The 27,080-nt window shown below is 47.1% G+C and overlaps 1 protein-coding gene across 1 annotated transcript in view; it reads left to right on the top strand.

Annotated features, from left to right (window-relative positions):
• Positions 1-26,855, top strand: part of FAT2 (FAT atypical cadherin 2) — a 73,996-nt gene extending 47,141 nt beyond the window's left edge. Inside the window, exons 15-24 of the mRNA XM_031666829.1 lie at positions 1,549-1,763; positions 2,818-2,955; positions 3,573-3,716; positions 4,996-5,193; positions 8,854-9,664; positions 13,162-13,307; positions 18,401-18,842; positions 20,756-20,909; positions 23,353-23,810; positions 24,850-26,855. Of these exons, the coding sequence (XP_031522689.1) occupies positions 1,549-1,763; positions 2,818-2,955; positions 3,573-3,716; positions 4,996-5,193; positions 8,854-9,664; positions 13,162-13,307; positions 18,401-18,842; positions 20,756-20,909; positions 23,353-23,810; positions 24,850-25,382 (3,239 nt within the window). The 3' untranslated portion in view covers positions 25,383-26,855. The remainder of the gene's footprint in view (positions 1-1,548; positions 1,764-2,817; positions 2,956-3,572; positions 3,717-4,995; positions 5,194-8,853; positions 9,665-13,161; positions 13,308-18,400; positions 18,843-20,755; positions 20,910-23,352; positions 23,811-24,849) is intronic.
• The last annotated feature ends 225 nt before the right edge of the window (positions 26,856-27,080 follow it).

Below are 27,080 nucleotides of genomic sequence, written 5' to 3'. Positions count from 1 at the left end.
CTTATCATTGAGCAATATTTTTAAAAATTTACTATGGAGATTTTGAACATATTAAAAAAATAGAATAGTGCAATGGGCCCCATGTTCCTACCACCCAGCTTCAGTAACCATCAGCAGAGGCCAGCCTGGTTTCCTCTTTACCCTTCGGCCCCCACATCCATCCAATCCCAGACACAGTGTCATTTCATTTGTAAGGACTTCAGTGTGTATCTCTGTATAATAATAAGTGTTTTTCTAAATGAAACCACAATACCTTATCACACCTAGAAGATAACAATTTCTTAATATCACCAGGCCATTTTTCAGATTCTCGTCAATGTCTTTTTGAAGTTGGTTTGTTAGTATCCCCAAAACGTCTACACATTGTATTTGGTTGATATGCAAGATTTTAAGTGTCCTTAAATCTCTAACATTTTCTTCTTCCTCTTTATTTCCCGCTGCCATTTATTTAATGAAACATTTGAGTCATGTGTCTGATAGAATTTTCCATCGTTTGGATTGGTTGGCTCCTTATAGTGTCATATAGCGTATCCCTCGGGTCCTTGTATTTCCCAGGAATGACATTTGGATCAAAGGCCTTGATCAGGTTTAGTTGACAGTGCTTGGTCAACACAGTGATTCACAGATAATGCTATGCTGTTTGCATCATGTCTGGAGGGACATAAGGGCTAACTGGCTTTTTTTTTTTTTTTCTGGTGTTAAGATAGATGGTAAGTTCAGGTGTTGTCAACCTGATCCATTATATATAAATATATAGTTATAATTTGGGTATGTAAGTCCATTATAGACTTCTTCATCAGCCTTTCTTCTAATGGTTTTAGCAGCCTTTGCTGATCATTTCCTAGATAGATATACCTTTTCATTAAGGGCTGTAAAATGGTGATTTTCTAATCCTATTACTCCTCATTATTTTCTGACTGAATTATAAAAAGATGTTCATTGGCAAGTGATGCTGTTGAAGGAAAAATAAAATAAAACAAAAAGCAGAGTGTCCACCATTAACTATTTGGTTAGCCAGGAAAGGCAGAATAAATCCTTGTTCTTTTATTTCTTTTTTCCAGTTTTCAGAATAATAACCTATGCCCTAACAATTTGTTGGCAACTTTGAGTATTGTGAATCTCATTTTATGACCTAAGGTCTGTCATTTACTAGTTGGGTGAGGTTGGACAAGTCACTTGCCTATTAGAGCATCTAGGTCAATGGACTGACCTAGAAAATGGGAATCATAATTGTTCCTGCCCCACAGGGTTCTTATAGGTCTCAATGAGATAAATTTAGCATCACACATTTAAATGAGATTTAAATCAAATATTACAGAAGTAAGTGAGGGAAATACAGCTGTTGGAATAATAATAAGGAAAATGAGAGAGATGATGGGGAAGGGAGTCAAGGGGATAGCAAAGGGAGATGGACGGGGAGATGACAGACAACACTCGCCTTGCCTAACCCTGTTGAGCTGCCTCTCCTAGGGCTGGGCTCAGACCCTCAGTCCTGTGCCTTTGAGGGCCCAACTGCCTCATTCCTCCTGTCACCTCTTGCTTCTTCAGGGATCCTGTATGTCAACGCGAGCCTGGACTTTGAGACAAGCCCCAAGTACTTCCTGTCCATTGAGTGCAGCCGGAAGAGCTCCTCTTCCCTCAGTGACGTGACCACAGTCGTGGTCAACATCACTGATGTCAATGAACACCGGCCCCAATTCCCCCAAGATCCATATAGCACAAGGGTCTTAGAGAATGCCCTTGTGGGTGACGTCATCCTTACGGTAAGGATCTGCCACCTTGCTCTTTGTGAGGACGAACTCTGGGGTGGGTTCTTATCTCACCCCCACACACAGCCATCTATGAGCATGGATCAGTTTATTAAGTTAACACACTGTAGATTTGACTCTGACTTGTCAGAGGTTTATGTGAGATTTGAGTATGGCCAAACCATGCTTGGCCAAACTATCTCTCCTGAGAGAATGTCTCAGAGCCATGTGATAAGATCAGAGATGATGCAATGGGGCATGGGATAGGTGAGGTTTGTTAGGAGAAGAGAGAAAAGAGACAGACCCCAGAGGACTGCCAGAGGCTCCCAAGCCTGGGAAGGGCCTGGCCATAGTGGATGACATGGAATGACAGCTGTCAATGACAGCAGGGACTGAGGGGACATCAAATAATACCTCTTTGCATTTAAATATGCAATAGCTCCCTCATTCAATGGAGTGAAACCCAATTCTGTCCACCCACACTCCCACACTCTTTATCCCACCTTCCAGTCTCTCCCTCCACTCCCTACTATGGTACATCCTATGCTCCAACCACACAGGGATATCTACCTTTCCCCCAAACATCATCTGCACTTCCACACTCTGGGCTCGCAGTATTTCCTCTGCCTGGAATGCCTGCTCCAGCCCCAAAAGCCCTCCTGATCCTTCAGGGCTTCATGAATCCTTTCCTAATATCCCCAGTGTAATGTATCACTGTGTGCTCTGTGCTCTCATAAGGCTAATCATACTTTACCCCAAATTAGAATTACCCATAAAATTAGGCATTAAACTTCCTGCAGGCATATTCATTTTAGCGCATTCCTCACATTCTAGGACAGGGCCTAGCATACTATTAGCAAAAGTGAATGGTGAGTGAATGAATAAACCATGGCATGCTGAAGTCCACACGAGGATGTAAGTGAAGAGATTACTTCGGCAGGGATGACTGTGATCCCGGCACTGCTAGCCCAAAGGCAGTCATTGGGGCAGGGACATATCCGTTTCCCCCTACACTCCCAGGAGTCAAGATTCCTGTCCCTCCCTTCACAATCCCCGTCCCCCACTGCAGGTATCAGCGACTGATGAAGATGGACCCCTAAATAGTGACATTACCTATAGCCTGATAGGAGGGAACCAGCTTGGGCACTTCACCATTCACCCCAAGAAGGGGGAGCTACAGGTGGCCAAGGCCCTGGACTGGGAACAGGTGAGTCATGTGGGAGGGGTGTACCCTGAGCTCATCAGAGCAGAGACACAGTCCCACTGCAGGTCCAGAAGATGAATCGCAGTCAAGACCCCATCCTGAAACTTCCTCAGACCTGCCCAGAATGTCTCTCACTTGTTTTCTCTGTGGGGCCTCTGTGGACTGTGAGGCCAGAGGCAGGAGAGGGCCTGAGTGACCCCATAACCTTCCCTAGAGGAGCTCAGGTGGCTTCTCACAATTGAGCAGGGATCGTTAGATCATTATAAAATAGCCACATTATTTGAGCATCTACTGTATGCCAGACACTTTCCTAAATGTTTTATAAGGATTTATGCCATTTGATCCTCAAAATAATTTAAGGAAGTGCATCCTGACATTATCCTCACATAAATTCATTCACTTTCCCAAGGTCTCATTGGTAGCAAATGATTGAGTAGGGAATCACACCTATTTCTGTCTGACTCCAGAACCTAAGCCCTAAAATGCTATGGGTGGGCAGTGGGGGTGGACATAGGAAAGTGTCTCCATCTTATTTTTCTGAAAATATTAGTGATGACTCAGGGGGCAGAAGTGAGGGACAACTACCTCATTGCTAACCTGCACTGGGCATTTTGCAACAGGCCTCTAGTTATTCCCTGAAGCTCCGAGCCACAGACAGTGGGCAGCCTCCACTGCATGAGGACACAGACATCACTATCCAAGTGGCTGATGTCAACGATAACCCACCGAGATTCTTCCAGCTCAACTATAGCACCACTGTCCAGGTAAGCTTGAGCTTCCAAGGCACCCTGAGCCCTTCCTCCCTTCATTTCCCTCCTAGCAGAAGATGCTCCTCAGTGGTATTAGTCCACATGAACAATGGCTGTGACTTTGCCACTGATGTCCCCAAAGGCAACACAGACTGCTGGAGGGCATTATGGAAATAAAAGGAATCAGGCACTGTGTTAGGCACTTTCATATCCATTACCTCGTTTGAGACCCTTAACAGCCTGAAGTAGGTAGTACCCATTTTACAGATTTAGAAGATTGAGGTATAAAAACATGCCATGCCTAGAATGTGGCAAACTTGGGATTTAACCCCGTTTTTGTTGTTGTTGTTTGTTTCCAGAACCCAAGCTATTCCCTACTAATGGTTTGCAAATAGGATTTGGAGAGGGCCTTGGGATTCTATGAGTAATTTTCAGGGTCATAAGTGGTGAGGGAGGTGAGGGAGTGAATAAAAAGGCAGAGTTCTAGGTCCCACTGTGCATTACCTAGGGCTGTTCCACTTTTACCTGTTTTATATATTATGGGTATGGGTTAGGATGCTTTGGCTGCAAATAACAAGTTACCTGACTAAAAATATCTTTTCTGAGAATATCACCAGTCCACATCTGAACAAAAGCAGGATTTTATAAGAAAGGAACAGAGAATGTCTGTTGGATAGGCAATGATCAGTTTCTGCCCATTAGATGCTGTTTGTAGATAATATTGTGAAGCTAAAAAGTTAGCAACCATTGTGTTATAGTATACTAAATTCCCATGCTATACAACAAAGTCTAAAATGATACTCAGGGAATCTGGTTTTTCTTAATTAAATTCCTAGTCATCTTTAAGTGTGCTTATCAGATGCATATTGCATGCAGGTCCTCTAAGGAAGAAATCATTTATAAGTGTTCAACTGGCTTTGCAAATCACAACATTCCCTTATGTAACCCAGGTAATAACTGATTTAAATACATGATTCAGCAGTGTGTGATGTTGGGCAAGTCATCTCTCTACAGAATAAAGGGTTTAACCTTTGGTCTCTAAGGATCCTTCCTGCCCCAATGGGCTGTGTTTCTAAGACCCAACACTGCCCTTGGGGAGCTCCTGGTCAAGACAGGACAGTCAACAACTACCTCAAAGGCAGGCAGAATGAATGAGCAGCAGCTTGATGTCCAGGCATCATCTACAAGCAGTCAGAGTACTGAGGACTCATTCCAGATGATGGACCCAGACAGGTGCAAAACGAAGGACTGGGACTCATTCTGCTCTTTGCTTTCCTGTCACTCTTGGTCTCAGGAGAACTCCCCCATTGGCAGCAAAGTCCTGCAGCTGATCCTGAGTGACCCAGACTCTCCAGAGAATGGCCCCCCCTACTCATTTCGAATCACCAAGGGGAACGATGGCTCTGCCTTCCGAGTGACCCCGGATGGATGGCTGGTGACTGCTGAGGGCCTAAGCAGGAGGGCCCAGGAATGGTATCAGCTTCAGATCCAGGTGAGAGCTGTGCTAGGCTTCTCGTGGTGACCATGGGGACAGTAAAGATGCTGGCAAAAGCCCCATCAGTGTTTCTATCATTAGGGGAAAAATGTACAAAGCACTTAGGATGCATCAGGCACTGGGCTAGGTGCTTCTCAGGACTAAAGCCTCACAACACTCAGGGCAGGTATGGTTACCACCCTACTTTACAGATGAGGAAACTGAGGAACACAGAGGATTTAAGTGACTGGCTTAAAGTAGTACTGGTAATAAGTGGCAAAGGTGGGTTGCTTCAAACCCAAGCACTCTGACCCCGGAGTCCAAATTCTTAATCCTTGCTCTGTGCCTGGGCAAAACACCCTCTGACTGTAGCTCCTAGAGCTGAGCCAGAACAGCTCTCTGAACCTCAGGAGCTAAAACAACCTACCTCAGAGAACTGGCTTGGGGTTCAAGTCAGATATTGTATGCACATGTGCAGGGGATTCTCGTGGCGGTGTTATGGGTTGCATAGGAATTGCTAAAGAACAGTGGCCAAGATGGTGGTCTGATATCTCTCCCTCACTTTTTTCCCCAAATCCCTTCCCTAAATCTCAAGTCCAGTGGACCCTACTATTCTGTGAACTTATGGGCAGGGAATGATGTATTCATTCTTTCAGTCAGTCAGTCCATCTCTCAACAAGTACTTATTGAGCATCTATGACATGCGAGGCCCTTTGCAAGCTGCTAGGAACATAGCAGAGGGAAAGGAGGGAATGGTTCCTGTCTCCAGGGGCTTTCAATTGTAATCATGGAGATAAACAATAGACAGATAAAGAAGTAACATCCTTACAAATGATGATAAGGAAGTAAAGTGATGAGAGACTCATAAGACAGGGGGACACACATTCAGAGGGTGGCTGCCCCCAGGAGGTGACATTTGAGCAGAGAGCTGAGCTGCCAACCATGTGAAAAGTGGGCAGGAGAGTCTTCCAGGCAGGAAGAGCAACATGAGTTGGGAAAGAGCCTGAAGTGGCCTGAGGTGCTCAGAACATCATGAGCAGGGGTGGGAATGAGGCTGAGGAGATAGGCTGGGTAGATCGTGTGGGCCTTGTGGCTTGGATGACTGTATTATCTGAGATCCAAACTGTGACCTTTTGAGAGTGAGAGAAGCACTGACTTAGTCCATTTGGGCTGCTACAACAGAATACCACAGGTTGGGTGGCTTAAAGGACAGAAATGTATTTCCCACAGTTCTGGAGGCTGGAAGTCCAAGATCGGGGTGCCAGCATGGCCAGGTTCTGGTGAGCGCCCTCTTCTGGATGGCAGACTGCTGGCTTCTCATTGTATGCTCACATGGCCCTTCTTATAAGGGCCCTAATCCCATATACAAGGGCTCCACCTCCAAATACTGTTACACTGGGAATTAGATTTTAACATATGAATTTTGAGGGGACACAAACATACAGTCCAAAACAGGCACTAAAAATAATACTTGGTAATAGCTGATTTACAACAGGTAAAAATCAAGACTGTCCTTGACAAACCAGGACAGCCAATCTTCTAAGTATAAGCTATGATAATGGCTAGCACATGGTTTAGATGGTATAACACTTTTAGATTCTAATCTAAGTACAATGAGAGGTGGTTGAAGGGTTTCAGATGGAAAAGGGATCCTTTTTGTGTCTCAGGAAGCTCATTTTTCAAGCTCTATAGAGTGCGTGAGGGAGACAAATGAGAAGTCATCCAAGCTGGAGATAGTGGGGCTGAGACCAAGGGGTGATGGAGAAGATGCAGGAAGTGGACAGATCTGGGACAGATTTTGTATGTAAATTGATAGGAGTTGGTGGAGTGGATGTAGAGACAGAAAGAAAAGAGAAGATTCAGGGATGATTTCTAAACTGCTGGCTCCTGTGAAGACTTGGGTGGTAGTGCATTTATGAGACTGGAAAGGCCCAGACGGGAAGGCAGGACAGGTTTATGGGCTAAACCGAAGCTCTGTTTTGCACATTATTTCCCAGTTGTTTGTGAGACGTCCAAGCGGAGGTGTCCAATGAGCAGCCGGGAAATGGAGTTGGCAGCTCAGAGGATAGGTAGATGGCCCTTAAAGTCAAGAGCATGGATGTGATTGCCTAGGGAGAGATGACAGAGAACGGCTTCCTGACCTCTGTTTTCTAAGACCCAGGCACATGCCCTGCCTAGACAGGAGCTTGATAACGACTGGCATCATCACCATCAATTGCATTTGTCCCATATTTCCACTTCCATGCACTGGGAGGCACCAGAGGCCAGCCAAGAAAAACACAGGCTATGGACACAGATAGGCATTTAGATTCTGCTCAGGCCTTACCTGCTGTATGACCTTGGGCAAGTTACTTCACCTCTTTGAGCCTCAGTTATATTTTTTGTAGGATGGGTGACTTGATAGTACCTATCTCATAAGAAAGATAAGCTATGATAATGGCTAGCACATGGTTTGTACTCAGTTAATGTTAGCTCTGTATTATACATAATCAGTAGTAGTAGTATTGTTGTAACTAATGTTAGCTATACATTGTAATTAGTAGTAGTTAATTATTGTTGTTGCTATTGATATCTCTTCAGTGTTTGCATGACTTCCAGCAGTAGGTGTAATCTTACAACTTTCTTGTACATTGAAAGTGTTGGAGTGCAGGTAAACAAGATATCACTACAGGGAAAATTGTGGAGACCCTTGTTGACAGCTGAGGAAGTGATAACATCACTGAGGAGAGGAAGGCAAGCTTGTCCTTTCTAAGTCAGGCAGGAAGTTGCAGGGATGTGTGGTGAAACATGAAAGGAAAATGCATTTATGATTTACATTCTTTTCCCTACTTAAGTGTGGTCCTGTCACCCTCACGGCTTTTCACAGTTCTGACATAAACTGCAACCCTGCATGCGCCAGCCCAGCAGTGAGGCCAGGCCTGCTTCCCTGCCCACTTGCTCCAGCACCAGTGGCCCCGACTGTGCTGTTGAACATACCGCCTGCATTCCTACCCCAGGACCTTACACTTGCTGTTCCCTCTGTCTGTCACCTCTTCTTCTCATTCCTCAGGACTCAAATGTCACTCCACAGAGACTCCTTCCCTTCCACCTGATCCAAGTTAGGTCTCTGTTTATTTCCTTCACAGCACTTTATCCAAGTTATTTGGTAACTTATTTATTATCTCTTTTCTCCTGGCCACAGCAGGAGACTTTGTTGACTGACTAGAAGAACAAATCCCGACTCCCATTCCAACCGCATAGCAAAAGGGTATCCCAGGGAGAATTTTCTTAGGCTGAGCAGAGTGCATGGTGCATCAGAATCGCTGAGACATCTGACAGCACAATTGAGGACAGGGACAGAATGAGAAAGTTCATGAGGAAGTTAGCCCAAGTCTATGGCTGGAGAGATTTAGGAAGAGGCTCAGAGAGACGTCAGATGAGGAAACTGCATTGTTTTACTGCATGGTATAGGATGTAACTCCCTCCTTCAATCTCTACAAAACCTTCAGAAAATCTTTATTACATGTCAGTGTTTTTGGAGTTCGATTTTTTTTTTTTCTAAATGTGACAACGCACTGAGCCAGCCCTCAAGTTGGGTGTGGGGCAGAGAAACGTAGCTCCACAGGGAGGCCCAGCCTCAGTCAAGCCCGAGAGCACTGCCATTCTGTTGGGTGACAGCAGTGTTTGTTTTGCCCACAGGCGTCAGACAGTGGCATCCCTCCCCTCTCGTCTTCGACGTCTGTCTGTGTCCATGTCACAGAGCAGAGCCACTATGCACCCTCTGCTCTCCCACTGGAGATCTTCATCACTGTCGGGGAGGAGGAGTTCCAGGGTGGCATGGTGGGTAAGATCCATGCCACAGACCGAGACCCCCAAGACATGCTGACCTATAGCCTGGCAGAAGAGGAGACCCTGGGCAGGCACTTCTCAGTGGGTGCACCCGATGGCAAGATTATCGCCGCCCAGGGCCTGCCTCGTGGCCGCTACTCGTTCAACGTCACAGTCAGCGATGGGACCTTCACCACGACTGCTGGGGTCCACGTGTACGTGTGGCATGCAGGACGGGAGGCTCTGCAGCAGGCCATGTGGATGGGCTTCTACCAGCTCACCCCCGAGGAGCTGGTGAGTGACCACTGGCGGAACCTGCAGAGGTTCCTCAGCCATAAGCTGGACATCAAACGGGCTAACATTCACTTGGCCAGCCTTCAGCCTGCAGAGGCCGTGGATGGGGTGGACGTGCTCCTGGTCTTTCAGGGGCATTCTGGAACCTTCTACGAGTTCCAGGAGCTGGCATCCATCATCACTCACTCAGCCAAGGAGATGGAGCATTCAGTGGGGGTTCAGATGCGGTCAGCTATGCCCGTGGTGCCCTGCCAGGGGCCAACCTGCCAGAGTCAAATCTGCCATAACACAGTGCATCTGGACCCCAAGGTTGGGCCAACATATAGCACCGCCAGGCTTAGCATCCTGACCCCACGGCACCACCTGCACAGGAGCTGCTCCTGCAATGGTAAGTACCGCGTCTTCCCTAGGGACAAGCAGCACTGCTGGGCTCAGCCCGCCTGACTCCAAGCATGGAGATTCCACTGAGGCTCTGTGGGAGAGTTCAGGGAAGTTTAAATAAGCCCAAAGGCCACTGATCACCATAAGACAGTTAGTGGCCTCACAAAATCTAGTTATGGAATAATACCCAATTCTCAGCTCCCTTTCAAGATTTAGAAAATAACAGTAAGACTACAATATGCAGTTTAACATCATGGCTAAGAGCATAGGCTGTGGCTTCAGTCCTCATGGGTTAAAATCCCAGCCTCTACCTACCTCTACTAAATCCAGGACTTTAGGAAACTAACCTCCGTGACTCTGAGCTGGGCTCGCCAAGTATGGTGAACTACACTCCCAGTCTCATGCATCGGGCGCTTCTACTCTCAGAACAAGCGCCCGACACAGAAAAAGGCCCAACACACGAGCCACCAAATACCACCACATCACCAGTCCGGGGTCAAAGCCCCACAGTTCAGACACAGGAAACTTTAGCCCATCAGTCACTAGCTGCAACCTTGTTAAAATCCCTCTGATGGAGTTTCACTGTGTAGTGAAATAGCTGACATCCGCCTCCCAGCTGGGCTAAAAAGGGCCATTCCCTACAGTTATAAAAAGCACTTAACCCGTGGCTGGCCCAACAAACCTCTAGGATCAATGGAGGCAACGTCATCCCACAGCAGCCATTGCCCAAGGAGCCCGCCGTGCCACTCACCACTTCCCAGACGTCACCCAAAACTGACTGGCACTACAGCTCACCATAGGTAGAGTCATATATATCTCATCCAAGGTGCCAAAGTTCAGGATATGAGATTTCTGCTTGCCTGTGTCCTGCAAGCAGCTCCCAGTGAAGGCCTGGTTATTCAAATATCTGTGTGTCCCGCTCTAAAGCCTGAACTCTTCACTAAGCTCTTCAGGCACTCCAAGACTCACCTAGCACCCCTGGCATTAAGACCAAGGGAGCAGCTCAGGAGTCTTGGCTAAAGGAAAGTGACATGACTTTCAGCTCACCAGCGCTCCTGCCTGGCCTGGCCTGGCCTGCCCGGCCTGGCCTGGCCTGCCCCTTATGGGTCCAGCCGCCTGGCATTAGGGATATAATTTCTCAGAAGATTTGTGGACTTTGTCCAGGGACCACTCGATTTAGGCTGGGTGGGCTTCTCTCTGTCAGGGAGAGGATTTCCTTCTCTGTGTTTCTTGCCCCAGGGCCTGCTGCAGGGAAAGCCAAGAAGGCTGAAGGGTCTGTCTCAGCCACCTGGCATCAGACAGCAGGGGTTCTAAAATTCAAGATTTTGCAAAGTCTTCTGGAGAGCGTGATTTTAAAGAGACATGCTCCTGGGTGTCACCTCCAGAGGTTTTTATTTAGAAAGTTCTGAGTGAGTCCTAGAATTGGCATTTAATTCTGAAGCAGCAGGTGCAAGGGCTTAAGTTGAAGAAATACTGAATAAACTCAAGGATCACCAGAATCAGTTGAAAAGAGGTTTTTTTATTTTTTAACATTTTAGTGAAATATAAAACATACAGGAAACCAATTCATGTATCATAAGTACACACCTCAAATAATTTTTATAAAGCAAATATATCTGTGTAGCCAGTACCCAGATCAAGGAAAGAATATGACCACCATCTCAGAAGCCTCCCTTGGGCCCCCTTCCAGTTACACCCACGATGGTAAGATTTTTAAAATACATATTTCCACGTGTCACCCAGAACTACTGAATCAGACTCTCTGAGAGGAGAACTTAGGATTCTGTGTCATAAAGATTCTCCAGCTGATCCTGATATCCAGCTAGGGGTGGGAATTTCTGATCTAGATTGTCTTCAATATCCCATCCAGTAAGTACCTACTACAATGGAATTGCAAGTGTCAGGGAATTTCGGACTTCTTTGGATTTTTGTTTTTGTTTTTGAGATGAAGTCTCGCTCTATCATTCAGGCTGGAGTGCAGTGGTACAATCTCGGCTCACTGCAACTTCCGCCTCCTGGGTTCAAGCAAGTCTCCTGCCTCAGCCTCCTGAGTAGCTAGAATTACAGGCGAGTGCCACCATGCCTGGGTAATTTTTGTATTTTTAGTAGAGACGGGGTTTCACCATGTTGACCAGGCTGGTCTTGAACTCCTGACCTCAGGTGATCCCCCATCTTGGCCTTCCAAAGTTCTGGGATTACAGGTGTGAGCCACTGCGTCTAGCTGGAATCTCTGTGTTATAATCCCTTGTGCCTCATCTTTTCTGGTTCTTCCTTCTCCTTCTTTTGACTTTTGTTCTCTCTCTTCAACAATTCCTCTTTGCTAGGTATCTAGAGGGTGGACCGCTCATCCTCTCCCCTGACAACTGACAAGCTTATTTACACTGAGGTTTTGGGGATTTAATAGCTGGACTCACTTCTGAGGAGGGTGGATTTTTTTAAAATCTGGGGAGGGCAGTGCTTCCCAAAGGGGGTTCAATAGAATGCTATTCCCAAGAGTGGTCCACATAAGAGTGTCCCACAGTCAAAGAAGCTTAAGAAACTCAAGTTTACTCCATACTATGCAACTGTGCATTAGCCATTGCTAAGGCGGGATGGAGGATGCCAGCCTTTACAAAACTTTTGGCCATACAGTCTATCACTGCCCCCCTCTCTTTATCATAGAGTGGCTCTTGACCTCCTACATGATTAACTCCTGCTGATACAAGGAAATATCCTGAGGCAAAAACCTTTGTAGGTCTAAAATCACACCCACATGCAAAATCTGTATTCCCAATGTAGATTCCCAATGCCAGAAACAACATGGAAACTATGTAGAATAAAAATTTTGATTTTCACACACTTGATTTATTACATTTCTGGCCTGATTTTTACTTTCTTTTTAAAATTACTATCATTATTATTATTATTATTATTATTATTCTTAGAGACACAGTCTCTCTCTGTCACCCAGGCTGGAATACAGTGGCAAGATCATGGCTCACTACAGCCTTGACTTCCTGGGCTCAAGTGATACTCCTGCCTCAGCTGAGAGGATGTAATTCTAAGTAACTGGAGTTACAGGCATGTGGCACCATGCCTGGCTATTTTTATTTTTATTTTATTTTTTAGAGATGAGGTCTTGCTCCGTTGCCCAGGCTGGTCTCGAACTTCTGGGTTCTGGTGATCCTTCCGCCGCAGCCTCCCAAAGTGCTGGGATTATAGGCATGAGCCACCGCACCTGGATGACTTTTGCTTTCTTAATGGTTTAAGTTAATACTTCTTGACTCAGGCTAGGACCTAAGGCAGGGGTCCCTGCAGCTAACAAAAGGTAGGGTGAAGGCTCCTGTCTGGCTCTCTGTGTGAGACTGGAAAGGTACAGCACGCCCCACACCCAGCCTAGTTTCTTTGTATAAAATATGAGCAATGATTCTGTCTGCCACCCAACGATTAAATAAGACAAAGTCAGTCCAAGGGCTCAGTGGGGACCACTTCAAGTAGAGGTGACAGCTTTGGTTGCTTTCTCAGGTACTGCTGCAAGGTTCAGTGGTCAGAGCTACGTGCGGTACAGGGCCCCAGCGGCTCGGAACTGGCACATCCGTTTCTATCTGAAAACACTCCAGCCACAGGCCATTCTCCTATTCACCAATGAAACAGCATCCATCTCCCTGAAGGTAAGGCACTGCCAGCCTGAGAGATTTTACGTGGGTGTGCCAGGCTGAGGAGGTGGGGGTGCAACATGAGGAATGTCAGGAAGCCCATTTCTGCCAAAGAAATCCCTGCACAGTTTTCAGGGATTCTGGGTGTGACTGTTGGGCCACATGACTGTCCTGTCCTGGATGGTCACAGCCACCCAACCGGGAGATATACGTCCAAGGACAACCACAATGGGGCTGCTTACTCTGGGAGGTAAGATAGAAATGGAGATGGACGAGGTCACCTAGCCCTGGTGACGTTACCATTTTTGCTGAGTAATAGGCCAGTGTTTCCCACGGAGGGGGGGACTGCCTACCACTGGGGGTGTTCAAGATGATAAACCCAGCATGAAGTCACATGGGATCACATGGAAGAAAAATAAATTTCCTTTGTAATAATCATTCAGTTATTTGGATTATGTCACATAGAAGGTCACAGTCTGCCTGTCTAATTTTAACACCTCTATCACATGTGCCAATCTACCATTTCTTTTTCTTTTTTTTTTTTTTGAGACAGAGTCTCTCTCTGTCGCCCAGACTGGAGTGCAGTGGTGTGATTTCGGATCACTGCAACTTCCACCTCCAAGGTTCAAGCGATTCTCCTGCCTCAGCTTCCCAAGTAGAGGATTACAGGCACATGCCACCATGCCTGGCTGTTTTTTGTATTTTTTTTAGTAGAGATGGGGTTTTGCCATGTTGGCCAGGCTGATCTCGAACTCCTGACCTCAGGTGATCCGCCTCCTCGGCATCCCAAAGTGCTAGGATTACAGGCACGAACCAATGAACCACTGTGCTCGGCCCCAACCTACCATTTCAACAAAGAGAAAGCCAACTTTGGCCACTAGATTTTAATTCATTCAATACAGATTTATTGAGCGTCTACTATGTGACAGGAACTGTTCTAGGTGCTTGGGTCTCATCAGTGAAAAAGACAGAAATCCCTTTTAAAGCTTTCATTCTATGGGGGAGAGACTGACAATAAACATAAACATAATAATAGCTCAGAAAATTATAGAATTCATTCAAATTTGATAAGTATTATGAGCAAAAAGGAAAAACTGGAGGGGCATCAGGGGTGAGGAGAGTTGCAATTTTTATTTATTTATTTATTTATTTATTTATTTATTTATTTATTTATTGAGACAGAGTTTCACACTGTCGCCCAGGCTGGAGGGCAGTGGCATGATCTCGGCTCACTGCAACCTCTGCCTCCTGGGTTCAGGTGCTTCTGGTGTCTCAGTCTCCGGAGTAGCTGGGATTACTACTAGTAGGTGTGCGCAACCACGTTCACTAGTTTTTTTCTTTTGTATCTTTAGCAGAGACGAGGTTTCACCACATTCGCCAGGCTAGTCTCGAACTCCTGGCCTCAAGGGATCCACCCACCTTGGCCTCCCAAAGTGCTGGGATTACAGGAATGAAACACCATGCCCAGCCAGAGTTACAATTTTACAATTTTAAATAAGGTGGCCAGGGAAGCTTTCATTGAGATAATAATTGAGCAATAATTTGGAGAGGATGGGAAAGTTAGCTCTATGGACATCTGGAAGGAACAACATTCTAGGTAGAGGGAATAGCAATGCAAAAGCCTTTTGGCAAGAGAATGCTTAGCATGTTTAAGCAATGGCTTGGAGTTCTACCTGGCTCCAGTGAAGTGAGTAAAGGGAACAGTAGGAAGAGGAGTTGGTCAGAGACATAATGGGAGGGGGCACATCTATAAAGGTCTTGTAGGACATTGTAAGTACTTTGGCTTTTATTCTGAGCACAATGGAGGCATTAGAAGGTTTTGAGTAGATAATTGCAATGATCTATTTTAAAAGCGTCATCAAGGCTTCTTCGTTGAGAATCAGCTTTAGAGAAACAAAGATAGGAGCAGAGAGACCCAGTCGGGAGGCCACTGAAATAATTTGGGTAAGACAGGATGGTGGTTTAGACCAGGGTGATGACAAAGGAACTGGAAAGAAGATAGATTCCGCAAAGATTTTGAAGGCAAAGTCAACAGGATTTCCCAGTGAATTGAATGAAGGGTGGGAGAGAAGGCAAGTGGTGAGATTTTGGCCTGGGCAACTGGAAGAATGGAGTTTGTGCCAGCAGGTCTGGCGAAGGGTATGGGTGAATACAAGGTTTCGGGAGGGGAGATCAGGGTGCAATTTTGGATGTGTAAGTTTCAGATGCCCATTAGACCTCCAAGTGGATCTGGAAAGACAAGCCTAATGTTGTGAAGGGTCTATGCTGGAGATGGAGATCTGGGAGTCTTCAGCGCATACATGGTACTGAAAGCCATGAGATGGGAGGAGATCACCACGCAGTGTAGATTGAAGAGAGAGTAGGCCAAGGATTACTCCTTGAGACCGTCCAACATTAGCAGGTCTAGGGGAAGAGGGGATTCAACAAAGGAGACTGAACATGAGTAACTGGTGATGCTGGAGGAAAACCCAGGGAATATTGTATGCAGGATGCCAAGTGAAGAACACGTATCAAGAAGGAAGGAGTGATCTGCTGGGTGATCTGCTGCTGAGAGGCCAGTAAGATGGGAAGTGATTTGGCAACACAGAGATCATTGAATCCCCTGACACCAATGGTTTCCGTGTATGGTGGGTTGGGGTGAAATTTTGCTGAAAAGAGAGAGCAAAGAAGGAAAATATCTGGCTGGAAAACTGAAGTGAAGACAATCTTTTTTAAAAAAATAAAGATTATCATCTGTAAAGAAGGTATATTTTTGACAGTAAAGATTAGAGCAATAACAGCATGTTTTTGTATGCTGTGGAATGATTCAGTGGTGAATGAATAAAGATGTAGGAAAGAGGAAGGAGAATCAGTAGAGCCTTGAGGAGGTGAGGAGGTGGAATCTAGTGCATAAATGGAGAGACTGGCTTTAGCTAAGGTGGATAGATGTGATGGTGAAAGTGTCTGCAGGTTCCGCCATCTGATGACTTCAGTAGGATGTGAGATGATCAGCTGAGAGTGGGGATGAGGAGAGAGGCATTAGGAATCTCAGGAGAGAGATGTAGTGAAAACCATCATCTGGAAGAATGAATGGACTCAGGAAGGGAGTGTGATTGCCGGGCATCATTAAAGGCTCATTTGAGAGCCATGGTCATGAAATTAAAGAGAGGCTGGTGAGCAAAGCTGCAGGTTTTTTTCCAGCCATGTTCTGCTCCATGTCTGTATAGAGCAGGTGGAGAGTCAGCTTTTTCCACAGTTGTGGGTTTACCAAGTGAGTTCTATGAAGTAAGAAAGAGACAGGTCAAGAGTATGTGAAGGGAGTAGTTAGGATGATTGACTATGGAACTTAAGCTGGATAAGGAGAGGAATGAAGACATTACAGAGGTGGGAGACAATGAAAAGACAGTGGGATCAACAGATTTGTGGTCCCAGACAGATAAAAAGAAATGATTTCATTGCAATATTTTACTTGAGTTGCATTCATTTTTGTTATTCCCATTTCTTAATGGCAAGTGTGTTGGTTTTCTACTTACCCTAATAATAGTGTCTCCTTTTTAAGTAAATAAAGGTATAGGTAGTATTCAACCAGGGCAAAAATCTGAGAGGTGGTGTACAGATGACCAATGTATAAGAAACACTGGGTTAGATCTTCAAATTTCAACAGAGAAAACTCTACGTAGCCCAAAGTGACCAGAAAAGTATTTGGCCACAGGCAGTCCTACCTCTTGGGAATGAAGTGAAAGAAAATGTTTTAACCCAGTGGTTCTCACACGTTTTGATTTCAGGACTTTTTACACTCTTAAAAATTATTGAGGATGCCAGGGAAGTTTTGTTTATATGGGTTATAACTATCAACATTTTCAGTATTAGAAATTAAAACTGAGACATTTAAAAATATGTATTAATTTATTTATAAATAATAAGAAACTCACATGTTAACATAAATACCATAATTAGTTAATTAATTAATTTTTTCTTCCAATTTTTGTTTAGGTTCAGGGGTACATACGCAGGTTTGTTATATGGGTAACTGATGTGTCATAGGGGATTGGAGTACATATTACTTCATCACCCGGGGAATAAGCAGAGTACCTGATAGGTGGTTCTTTGGTCCTTACCCTCCTCCCACCCTCTGTCCTCAAGTAGGCCCTGGTGTCTATTGTTCCCTTCTTTCTGTCCATGTGTACTCAGCGTTTAGCTCCCACTTATAAGTGAGAACATGTGGTATTTGATTTTCTGTTCCTGTGTTAGTTTGCTTAGGATAATGGCCATCAGCTCCATCCATGTTGCTGCAAAGGACATAATTTCATTCTTTTTTATGGCTGTATAGTAGTCCATGGTGTATTTTATTTATCCAGCCCACTATTTTTGAGCATCTAGGTTGATTCCATGTCTTTGCTATTGTGAAAAGTGCTGCAGTCAACATATGAGTATATGTCTTTAATTATACACTTTTATGAAAAATAATTACTTTCCAAAAGAAAAAGGAAAAGTGGCATTGTTTTACATTTTTGCAAGCCTCTCTTTTGTCTGGCTTAATAGGAGATAGCTAGCTTCTCATATTTACTTCTGCATTCATCAGTTGTGACAACATGTGTCTGCAAAACTCTGTTGTATACTTGTGAGAAAACAAAAGCAAATCAACTCCTAGGATTACTATAAAAATACTTTACCCTTGTGGCTCCCCTGAAAAGGTCTTGGGGACCTACTTTGAGAACTGCTAAGCTATTGACTAAGGAAGTGGGAGTGGGAGAGAGGTTTTTCAAATCCCTGAAGGCCAGTATTCACAAGTGTGGAACTCTGGACAGGCCTGTGAAGAAGCATCCAAAATACAGGGTCTTGATCAGCAAAGCATCTCTGGGCTTCAGTTTCCTCATCTGTGAATGGAGATGTCACCCCCTACCCAGACCATCCCATGGGGTGTGGTGAAAGCAAAGGAGACCATCAACACAAAAACACTTTGAGGGCTTTTATGCTTTGCAAATGCCATGTCTAAACCAGCCTTGAAAATCACCAAACACCCCCCCAACCCATAAAAATACAAACAACATTCTTTGAACTGGCTGCCTGTTAGCAGGTTTACAAGGACTCCTTGGCTTTGCTGATGGCTGTTTGGGCTTCCTTTGCAGCTGGTCAGTGGAGTGCCCCAGCTGGAATATCACTGTCGGGGTGGTTTCTATGGAAACCTTTCCTCCCAGCGCCATGTCAATGACCATGAGTGGCATTCCATTCTGGTGGAGGAGATGGACGCTTCCATTCGCCTGATGATTGACAGCATGGGCAACACCTCCCTTGTGGTCCCAGAGAACTGCCGTGGTCTGAGGCCCGAAAGACACCTTTTGCTGGGCGGCCTCGTCTTGTCGCATTCTTCCTCGAATGTCTCCCAGGGCTTTGAAGGCTGCCTGGATGCTGTCATGGTCAATGAAGAGGCTCTAGATCTGCTAGTCCCTGGCAAGACGGTGGCAGGCTTGCTGGAGACACAAGCTCTCACCCAGTGCTGCCTCCACAGTGACTACTGCAGCCAGAATCCATGCCTCAATGGTGGGAAGTGCTCATGGACCCATGGAGCAGGTGAGGGCTAGGGTGCCAGGCTGAACCCAGGATTTATCCCAGAAGGCTCTTCAGGTGGGAAAGGCATGTCAGGGTGGAGATCTCAGAGTTTCCTGGTTCCAAATTTCTCTCTCTTCCCCTATCTTGTGAGTAACAGGTTGGAATCTGCAAAATCTAGACCAGGGGAAGTCAGGAGTCTTCCTTCCCCATCAACAAAAACTGTCTTTCTACTTTTGGGGAGACAAGGGAGGATATGAATGGGGACCTCAGGGACAGAGGGTTGAATTAATCACATACCTTAGTGTCATCATTGGTCTATGCACAGTCTCCTTCTCATTCCCCTTTAAATTATATTCCACTCCCTTCCCCTTCCCTAACACTGGAGGCAAACATTTTAAGTTTTTGAATGAGTTCTTGCAAAATACATGTTGTTTTTCATATGCTTAAATTTCCAATTTATATAAGTGGTATATGTTATTTACACTTTTGCTCAGCACCATATTTTTAAGATCCGTCAATGCTGCCATGAGCAATTCTCATTAATTGCTTCTAACTGTGGCTCAGTACTCCATGATGTACACGCACTCACATTTTCCCTCTCCACCCTCGCACTCCAGACACCCATCTCCATCATCAATGCTGCAGTGAGCATTCTCCTATATGTCTCCTTGTGAACCTGTGTGAGAATTTCCTTCACACACACCCCCAACAGCCAGGGGTGGAAGTCTCATGCTCATAGCATGTAAGTAATTATTTTGACTAAATAGGGCTACAGTGCTCTCAGCATGGCTGCAGCCATCTATACATCACATGCAACGTGAGAGGTTCCTACGTACCCACATGCCTGTCAACACTTCGCATTACCCCACTTTCTGATTTTTGTCTGGTTAATCATGTCATTGCTACCTGTAAAATATCCAAAGAGTCCACCACTTCTCTCCCTCCCCACTGCCGTCCCTCTCACCCAAGGCCCCATCACCTCTCACCCTGGCACCAGCCTCCTCCCTGTTCTCCAGCTTCTCCCCCTGCCTCCCACCTTCCAGCAGGAGCCGGGGTGATCTTTACCCAGCGCAGACCTATGCATGGCACTTTCCTGCTGAGAACTGCTCGGTGGCCGCCATGCTATTAGGATAGTGTCCAATCCCCGCATGTGGCTCCTGCACCTCCCAGGCCATAGTTCAAACTCTTCCTGTCCTTCACTGGGCGGGCCCACCCTGGTGTGGTTTGAGTTCCTTGACCACGCCACACCCTTCCCTAGCCTTTGCACACACTCTTGTCTTCCATCTGAAACACCTTTCTCTTTGCCCTCTATCTTCTTGCTAGCTAATTTCCACTCATCCTTCGGATCTCAAATGAAATAGCTTCCAGGTCCCTAGAGTAAGCTAGCCTCATCCCCCACCCCTCCCAGCATTTCCCTTTAATACAACTAATTTTATTATAATTAGTGAGATACTGATATTGTAGCTAGCTGTCTAGGTTTGAACCCTAGCTTTACCGTTTACTGGCTATGTGACCTCGAGCAAATTCTGTCCATTCTCTGTGCCTCCTTTCCTCATCTGCCATCCCTTTGTACCTGTCCCCTGATGAAGATGGTGACAGTCACCAATTTCAGGGTCATCGTGAGGATCAAATGAGCCAACACAGGAAGATCCTTGGAATAGTGACTAAGTTAGTGTCTATGATTATTATCCTGTTTATTACTGTTCTTTAGATGACTGTTTTCTCTGGTGGGCTGTCAGTTGTCTGAGGGCAGGGACCAAAGTGCTCTTGTTCAGCAGGGCACCAATGCCCAGCACAGTGCTGTGCACAGAGAGGAAAAACCAAATAAATAAATGGTAACTGAATGGCTGCACGAACATATGAGTCTGCCAATGCCAGGTCTCCCTTAACTGCTAGGCCAGAGTGCTCTCTCACCTCCCTTCTTTTTCTCCCAGGTTATGTCTGCAAATGTCCCCCACACTTCTCTGGGAAGCACTGTGAACAAGGAAGGGAGAACTGTACTTTTGCACCCTGCCTGGAAGGTGAAACTTGCATCCTCTCCCCCAAAGGAGCTTCCTGTAACTGCCCTCATCCTTTCACAGGAGACAGGTAATCCCAAGAGAGGCCACCTGCCATGGGCTCCTCACCTTGGATTTGGCTCCATTAGGGAATGCGCTCTGCACTCTGACCCCTAGAAAGTCCAATGGGAGGCCAGGGGAGAGTGCTGCAGGGACCTGGCTTCTAGGCCTTTCCCATGTGTTAGGGCAGTGGTCCCCAACCTTTTTGGCACCAGGTTTCATGGAAGACACTTTTTCCACAGACGAGGCAGGAGAAAGGGGGGATGGTTTCAGGATGATTCAAGCACATGACATTTATTGTGCACTTTATTTCTATTATTATTACATTGTAATATATAATGAGGTAATTATACAACTCACCATAATGTAGAATCAGTGGAAGCCTGAACTTGTTTTCCTGCAACTAGACGGTCCCATCTGGAGATGATGGGAGACAGCGACAGATCATCAGGCATTAGATTCTCATAAGGAGCACGCAAACTCGATCCCTCACATGCACAGTTCACAACAGGGTTCGTGCTCCAGTGGGAATCTAATGCCCCCACTGATTTGACAGAAGGCGGAGCTCAGGTGGTAATGCTTGCTCACCCATTGCTCATTTCCTGCTGTGCAGCTCGGTTCCTAACAAGCCACGGACCAGTATGGGTCCATGACCTAGGGGTTGAGGACCCTTGGGTTAGGGCATCTCTCTCCAACCCCTGCATTACAACACTTCTGGAGGAGGAAGAAGCTGCTTGTTAGAGATTTCCCCAGCCCCATTCTGAACCTGCTGCCTCAGATTCACAAGCTGGGGCTTAGGAATCTATACATTTAACCAGCTCCTCAGGTAGTTCTGGTCCTTGCTGCAGTCTGAAAATGGCTGAAGTGCTTATTCTCTCATTCTGGACCCGAACTCCCCAGTGGCCTGGGGAAAATGGTTCCACTTGGGCAGGTGCTGCTGTGCCTGGAACCCCACTGCCAGCTGTCTGTGCCTCACACTGTGTGGGGCTGCGGCAGTTGCAAGGGACACTGTCATTCCTAGACTCCTAGAGGGAAAGAGGCTTTGACAATTATCTGGTTTTATGGCTCCCAGACTTAGGAGACTTTAAAGAATCACGAAAGAGACATGAAAAATATAGATTCCCAGACCCAGCCTAGACAAACTGAATCAGAATCTCCAAGAATGGGCCTAGCTTCTATTTTTAACAAGCTCCCAATGGATCCCTTTGCTATTAGCCTGTGTATAACAGCCAGTGATGTAGTTCACCCAGTCATTTTACAGCTGGAGAAACTGAGGCCTAGGCAGGGAAAGGGCTTTCCCATGATTACTCTGGGTATGTTGATGACCCCACTCCTCTTTTTTTTTTTTTTTTTTGAGAAGGAGTTTCACTCTGTCGCCCAGGCTGGAGTGCAATGGTGTGATCTCAGTTCACTGCAACCTCTGCCTCCCAGGTTCAAGCCATTCCCCTGCCTCAGCCTGCCAAATAGCTGAGATTACAGGCATGCGCCACCACACCTGGCTAATTTTTGTATTTTTAGTAGATACAGGGTTTCACCATACTGGTCAGGCTGGTCTTGAATTCCTGACCTCAAGCGATCCAGCTGACTCAGCCTCCCAAAGTGTTGGGATCACAGGCGTGAGCCACTGCGCCTGGTCAACCTCAGTCCTTTTTCTCAGCAACTGGTGTGTCCTGCTCTGCTTCCTGTCCTGTTTTGCAGTAGGGAATGCTATTCATTCACGAGATGTGTTGGGAGGACATTTCACAGCTGAAAGTGGTGTCTGCATTTTAAAAGAGGACCTTGGGGAAGACAACATGTAACCCAAAATAACAAACAACTGGTAGTGAAATTTCAGGCACTGAGAAATGTTTTGGACTTAAATGGGATGGGGCAAACTTTCCCAATATCCCTCAAAAGTGGATAAAGCTGGCCACAGAAGTTTCCCTGGAGCTTCACACCATGGAATGCCAAGCAAGAGGTACCCTGAGAGGTCACATGCTTTCTCTGAGCAAGTTGCCCATTGTAAGGTGGCTGATCTGTGCAGGACCACGTTGGCTCCTGTGACCTCCTGGTGAAGCAGAGCAGGGAACACAGGTGCCTGGCTGCTATTACTGGGCAATGCTGACTTGTATCTGGAACCCTGACATCATTGCTAGAGGGCAGCTGGTATGTCAATGTCTCTACTGCAGTGACATGGGAGGAAATCTGACTTCATGATAGAGAGTGTATCAACTGCCTAGATCTCATTGCTGGAAAAATAATAGACATTCCCAGATCCTAATGGTCACAAATGAGGATGTAGCTGAGACCCGTACTTTACTGGTGGAAGGTGGAAAGTTCTGATGTTGATATGCTTGATAATTGCTTTTTTGGGGGGTGAAAAATGGGAGACGGTAGGTTTTTGGGGGAGCAGTCTCTATCCCATAGATCTCTGTAAGGACATGGAAAGGGCAATTTCATGACTCGGCCCCCTGACTACTTCTCTGTCTCTGCAGGTGTGAAATGGAGGCGAGGGGTTGCTCAGAAGGACACTGCCTAGTTACTCCTGAGATCACAAGAGGGGACTGGGGGCAGCAGGAGTTACTGATCATCATAGTGGCCGTAGTGTTAATTATCATAAGCACTGTCGGGCTTCTCCTCTACTGCCGCCGTTGCAAGTCTCACAAGCCTGTGGCCATGGAGGACCCAGACCTCCTGGCCAGGAGTGTTGGTGTTGACACCCAAGCCATACCTGCCATCGAGCTCAACCCATTGACTGCCAGCTCCTGCAACAACCTGAACCAACCGGAACCCAGCAAGACCTCACTTCCAAATGAACTTGTCACATTTGGACCCAATTCTAAGCAACGGCCAGTGGTCTGCAGTGTGCCCCCTAGACTCCCGCCAGCTGCGGTCCCTTCCCACTCTGACAATGAGCCTGTCATTAAGAGAACCTGGTCCGGCGAGGAGATGGGTCAGTATAGCCAGAGACGCTTAGCCTCTGGGATTGATGGCAGTGGGTGGTGGTCCGCTATCTGAGGCACAGGCATTTTTAGCCACCACGCATCCAACCCTTTGGGATGGGACATGATGACATGTGTTCAAGGTTACAGGGCACTGATGCTAGAGCAGATGTCAGGTTTCTGGGTCTCATTCTATTGCACTCCCCTAAATTCCAAGTCACTCCATGGGATTGATGTTTATGACAGAAATTCGTAGACCCTGGATAGGGTTGGGTAGAATCCCTGCAGTGAGAAGGGGGCTTCTGCACATTTGTGCTTTTCTGGGAAGGGAAAGGAGAAGCAGTGGTCTAAGCTTCTGGTTGCCCAATCTGGAAGTGCAGCAGCCTTGGGCCAGACCTGGCTCATCTAGAGGGGCATATCACCTTCCTCTCATCTTTGGTTCAAAAGGAGATACATTAGTAAAGCACTTCATGTTTTGGCATAATCATCAGCAGTTATGACAGGTATTTTCACTGTGTCAAATAGGGAAACCGAGGCCCGTCAAGATGTAGTGACTTGTTCTAACTCACCCAACTATTCAGTAGCAGAGGCAGGGCTAGGACCAAGGGCTCCTGGTTTCCTGATTTCTGAGCCACATCTCATTTCATCACTCTCCATGATAGACTCCATCACACCTGTGAGACCAAACTGTGTGTGTTTCCTTCGGTTAAGGGGATGAAACTCACCAGTAGGACTTGGGATGGAGTTACTGTACCCAGCTGTGGGGGTGGGGTGCATGGAGCCATCCAGATCCTTCCCTTGTTCACTGACCCTCAGATTAGTGGCAGAGATTTGCAAGACTGGCTGGCCTTGGGTGAAACCCCTAGCCTTGAGCTTGCCCCATTGGATTCTATATATCAACTTGAGCCACCAGAGACAACCTGCACAGAGGGGCCCAAATGCACCCACTCCTGTCTCCACAACACGCTAGGTTATATATAGTTGCTATAGAGCCAGCTGAAACCTTCCCCGGGGAAAATGAGCTCACTCTATCTTGCTTTTCCCTTTCAGTGTACCCTGGCGGAGCTATGGTCTGGCCACCTACTTACTCCAGGAATGAACGCTGGGAATACCCCCACTCCGAAGTGACTCAGGGCCCTCTGCCGCCCTCGGCTCACCGCCACTCAACCCCCGTTGTGATGCCGGAGCCCACTGGCCTCTATGGGGGCTTCCCCTTCCCCCTGGAGATGGAAAATAAGCGGGCACCTCTCCCACCCCGTTACAGCAACCAGAACCTGGAAGATCTGATGCCCTCTCGGCCCCCTAGTCCCCGGGAGCGCCTGGTTGCCCCCTGTCTCAATGAGTACACGGCCATCAGCTACTACCACTCACAGTTCCGGCAGGGAGGGGGAGGGCCCTGCCTGGCAGAGGGGGGCTACAAGGGGATGAGTATGCGCCTCAGCCGAGCTGGGCCCTCTTATGCTGTCTGTGAGGCAGAGGGGGCACCTCTTGCAGGCCAGGGCCAGCACCGGGCGCCCCCCAACTATGAGGGCTCTGACATGGTGGAGAGTGATTACGGCAGCTGTGAGGAGGTCATGTTCTAGCTTCCCATTCCCAGAGCAAGGCAGGCGGGAGGCCAAGGACTGGACTTGGCTTATTTCTTCCTGTCTCAGCGGGTGAGTTGAGTGTGGCTGGGAGAGTGGGAGGGAAGGCCCCACCCCCAGCCCAGGCTGCTGTCCCTTGAAATGTGGTCTTCCAATCCCCCAGCTAGTCCCTGAGGGTGGAGGGAAGCTGAGGATAGAGCTCCAGAAACAGCACTAGGGTCCCAGGAGAGGGACATGCCTAGAGCAGTGACCCTGGAAGACCAGGAACAATTGACTCCCAGGGTGGGCAAGAGACAGGCAGTCTCCCCGATCTGCCATCTCTCAGTCCCCGGGGCAGAGTCTGATTGACTATGCTGGCTCAGCTTCGCCAAGATGCATTCTCATACCTGCCCACAGCTCCATTTTGGAGGCAGGCAGGTTGGTGCCTGACAGGCACCCACTACGCGGGCCATACCGAGGAGTTCTAGAGGGCTGTGTGGCGTCCTCCTAGGGACTGAGAGGTGAGCAGCAGGGGAGCAGGCACAGTCCCCTGTGCCCCTGCCTCAGTCGAGTACTCACTGTGTCTTTGTCAAGTGTCTGCTCCGTATCAGGCACTGTGCTTTGCACCGGAGAGAAAACAGTGATGGAGGGCAACAAGGACTCCAAGGAGCATCACCGGGCCTCGGGCTTCAGCGGTCCCGCTGCTCAGCCTACACGCAGAGGAATGGCCTGCCTCAGAGTCACACCACTGTCTGCCAGTCAGGGCCTGCCAGGAGTCTACGCAGCTCTGAACCTTCTTCGTTAAAGAATTCAGACCTCATGGAACTCTGGGTTCTTCATCCCAAGTTTCCCAGGCACTTTTGGCCAAAGGAAAGAAGGAACTAATTCTTCATTTTAAAAATTCTTAGGCACTTTTTGACCTTGCTGTCTGGATGAGTTTCCTCAATGGGATTTTTCTTCCCTAGACACAAGGAACTCTGAACTCCTATTTAGGGCAGGTTGGAAGCAGGGAGCTGGACCGCAGTGTCCAGGCTGGACACCTGCCGTTGCCTCCTCTCCATTGCAAACGCCTGCCCATCAAGTGTTACCTGCAGCGACTCAACCCTATGCATGGAGGGTCAATGTGGGCACATGTCTACACATGTGGGTGCCCATGGATAATATGTGTGTACACATGCGTAGAATGTATGTAGCCAGGAGTGGTAGGGACCAGAAGCCTCTGTGGCCTTTGGTGACCTCACCACTCCTTCCCATCCAGTCCCTCCCTCTGGTCCACTCCTTTTCATGTGTGTTGTTTCTGGAGACAGAAGTCAAAAGGAAGAGCAATGGAGACTTGCCCATAGGGCTGCTGCTTCACGCGAGAGGGAGCTGTGTGGGCGAGAGCCAATTTGTGTGAGTGGTTTGTGGCTGCGTGTGTAACTGTGAGTGTGAGTGACAGATACATGGTTTCATTGGTCATTTTTTTTTAACAATAAAGTATCTTTTTTACTGTTATTTTCTGTGTCATTTAGCCTGTTTGGGGTCCGGGGAATGATGCAACGGTCCACAGGCCCTTCCAAGATTCATGGATTTTGGGAGCTGGAAGGGATCCTAGAGATTGTCAAGCACAGAGATTCCCGACCTGGCAACATTACCTACTCCAGACACAAAACCAGAACCTCTGGGGGTGGGGTCCAGGAAGTTATTTGGAAAAAACCCTCTGCCTCTGGTACAACTGTC

This window comes from Papio anubis, chromosome 5 (genome assembly GCF_008728515.1).
Source record: "Papio anubis isolate 15944 chromosome 5, Panubis1.0, whole genome shotgun sequence".
In the NCBI taxonomy this organism is placed as follows: domain Eukaryota; kingdom Metazoa; phylum Chordata; class Mammalia; order Primates; family Cercopithecidae; genus Papio; species Papio anubis.
The sequence above is the reverse complement of the archived record's forward strand: the minus strand, read 5'-3'. Positions and strand labels throughout refer to the sequence as shown.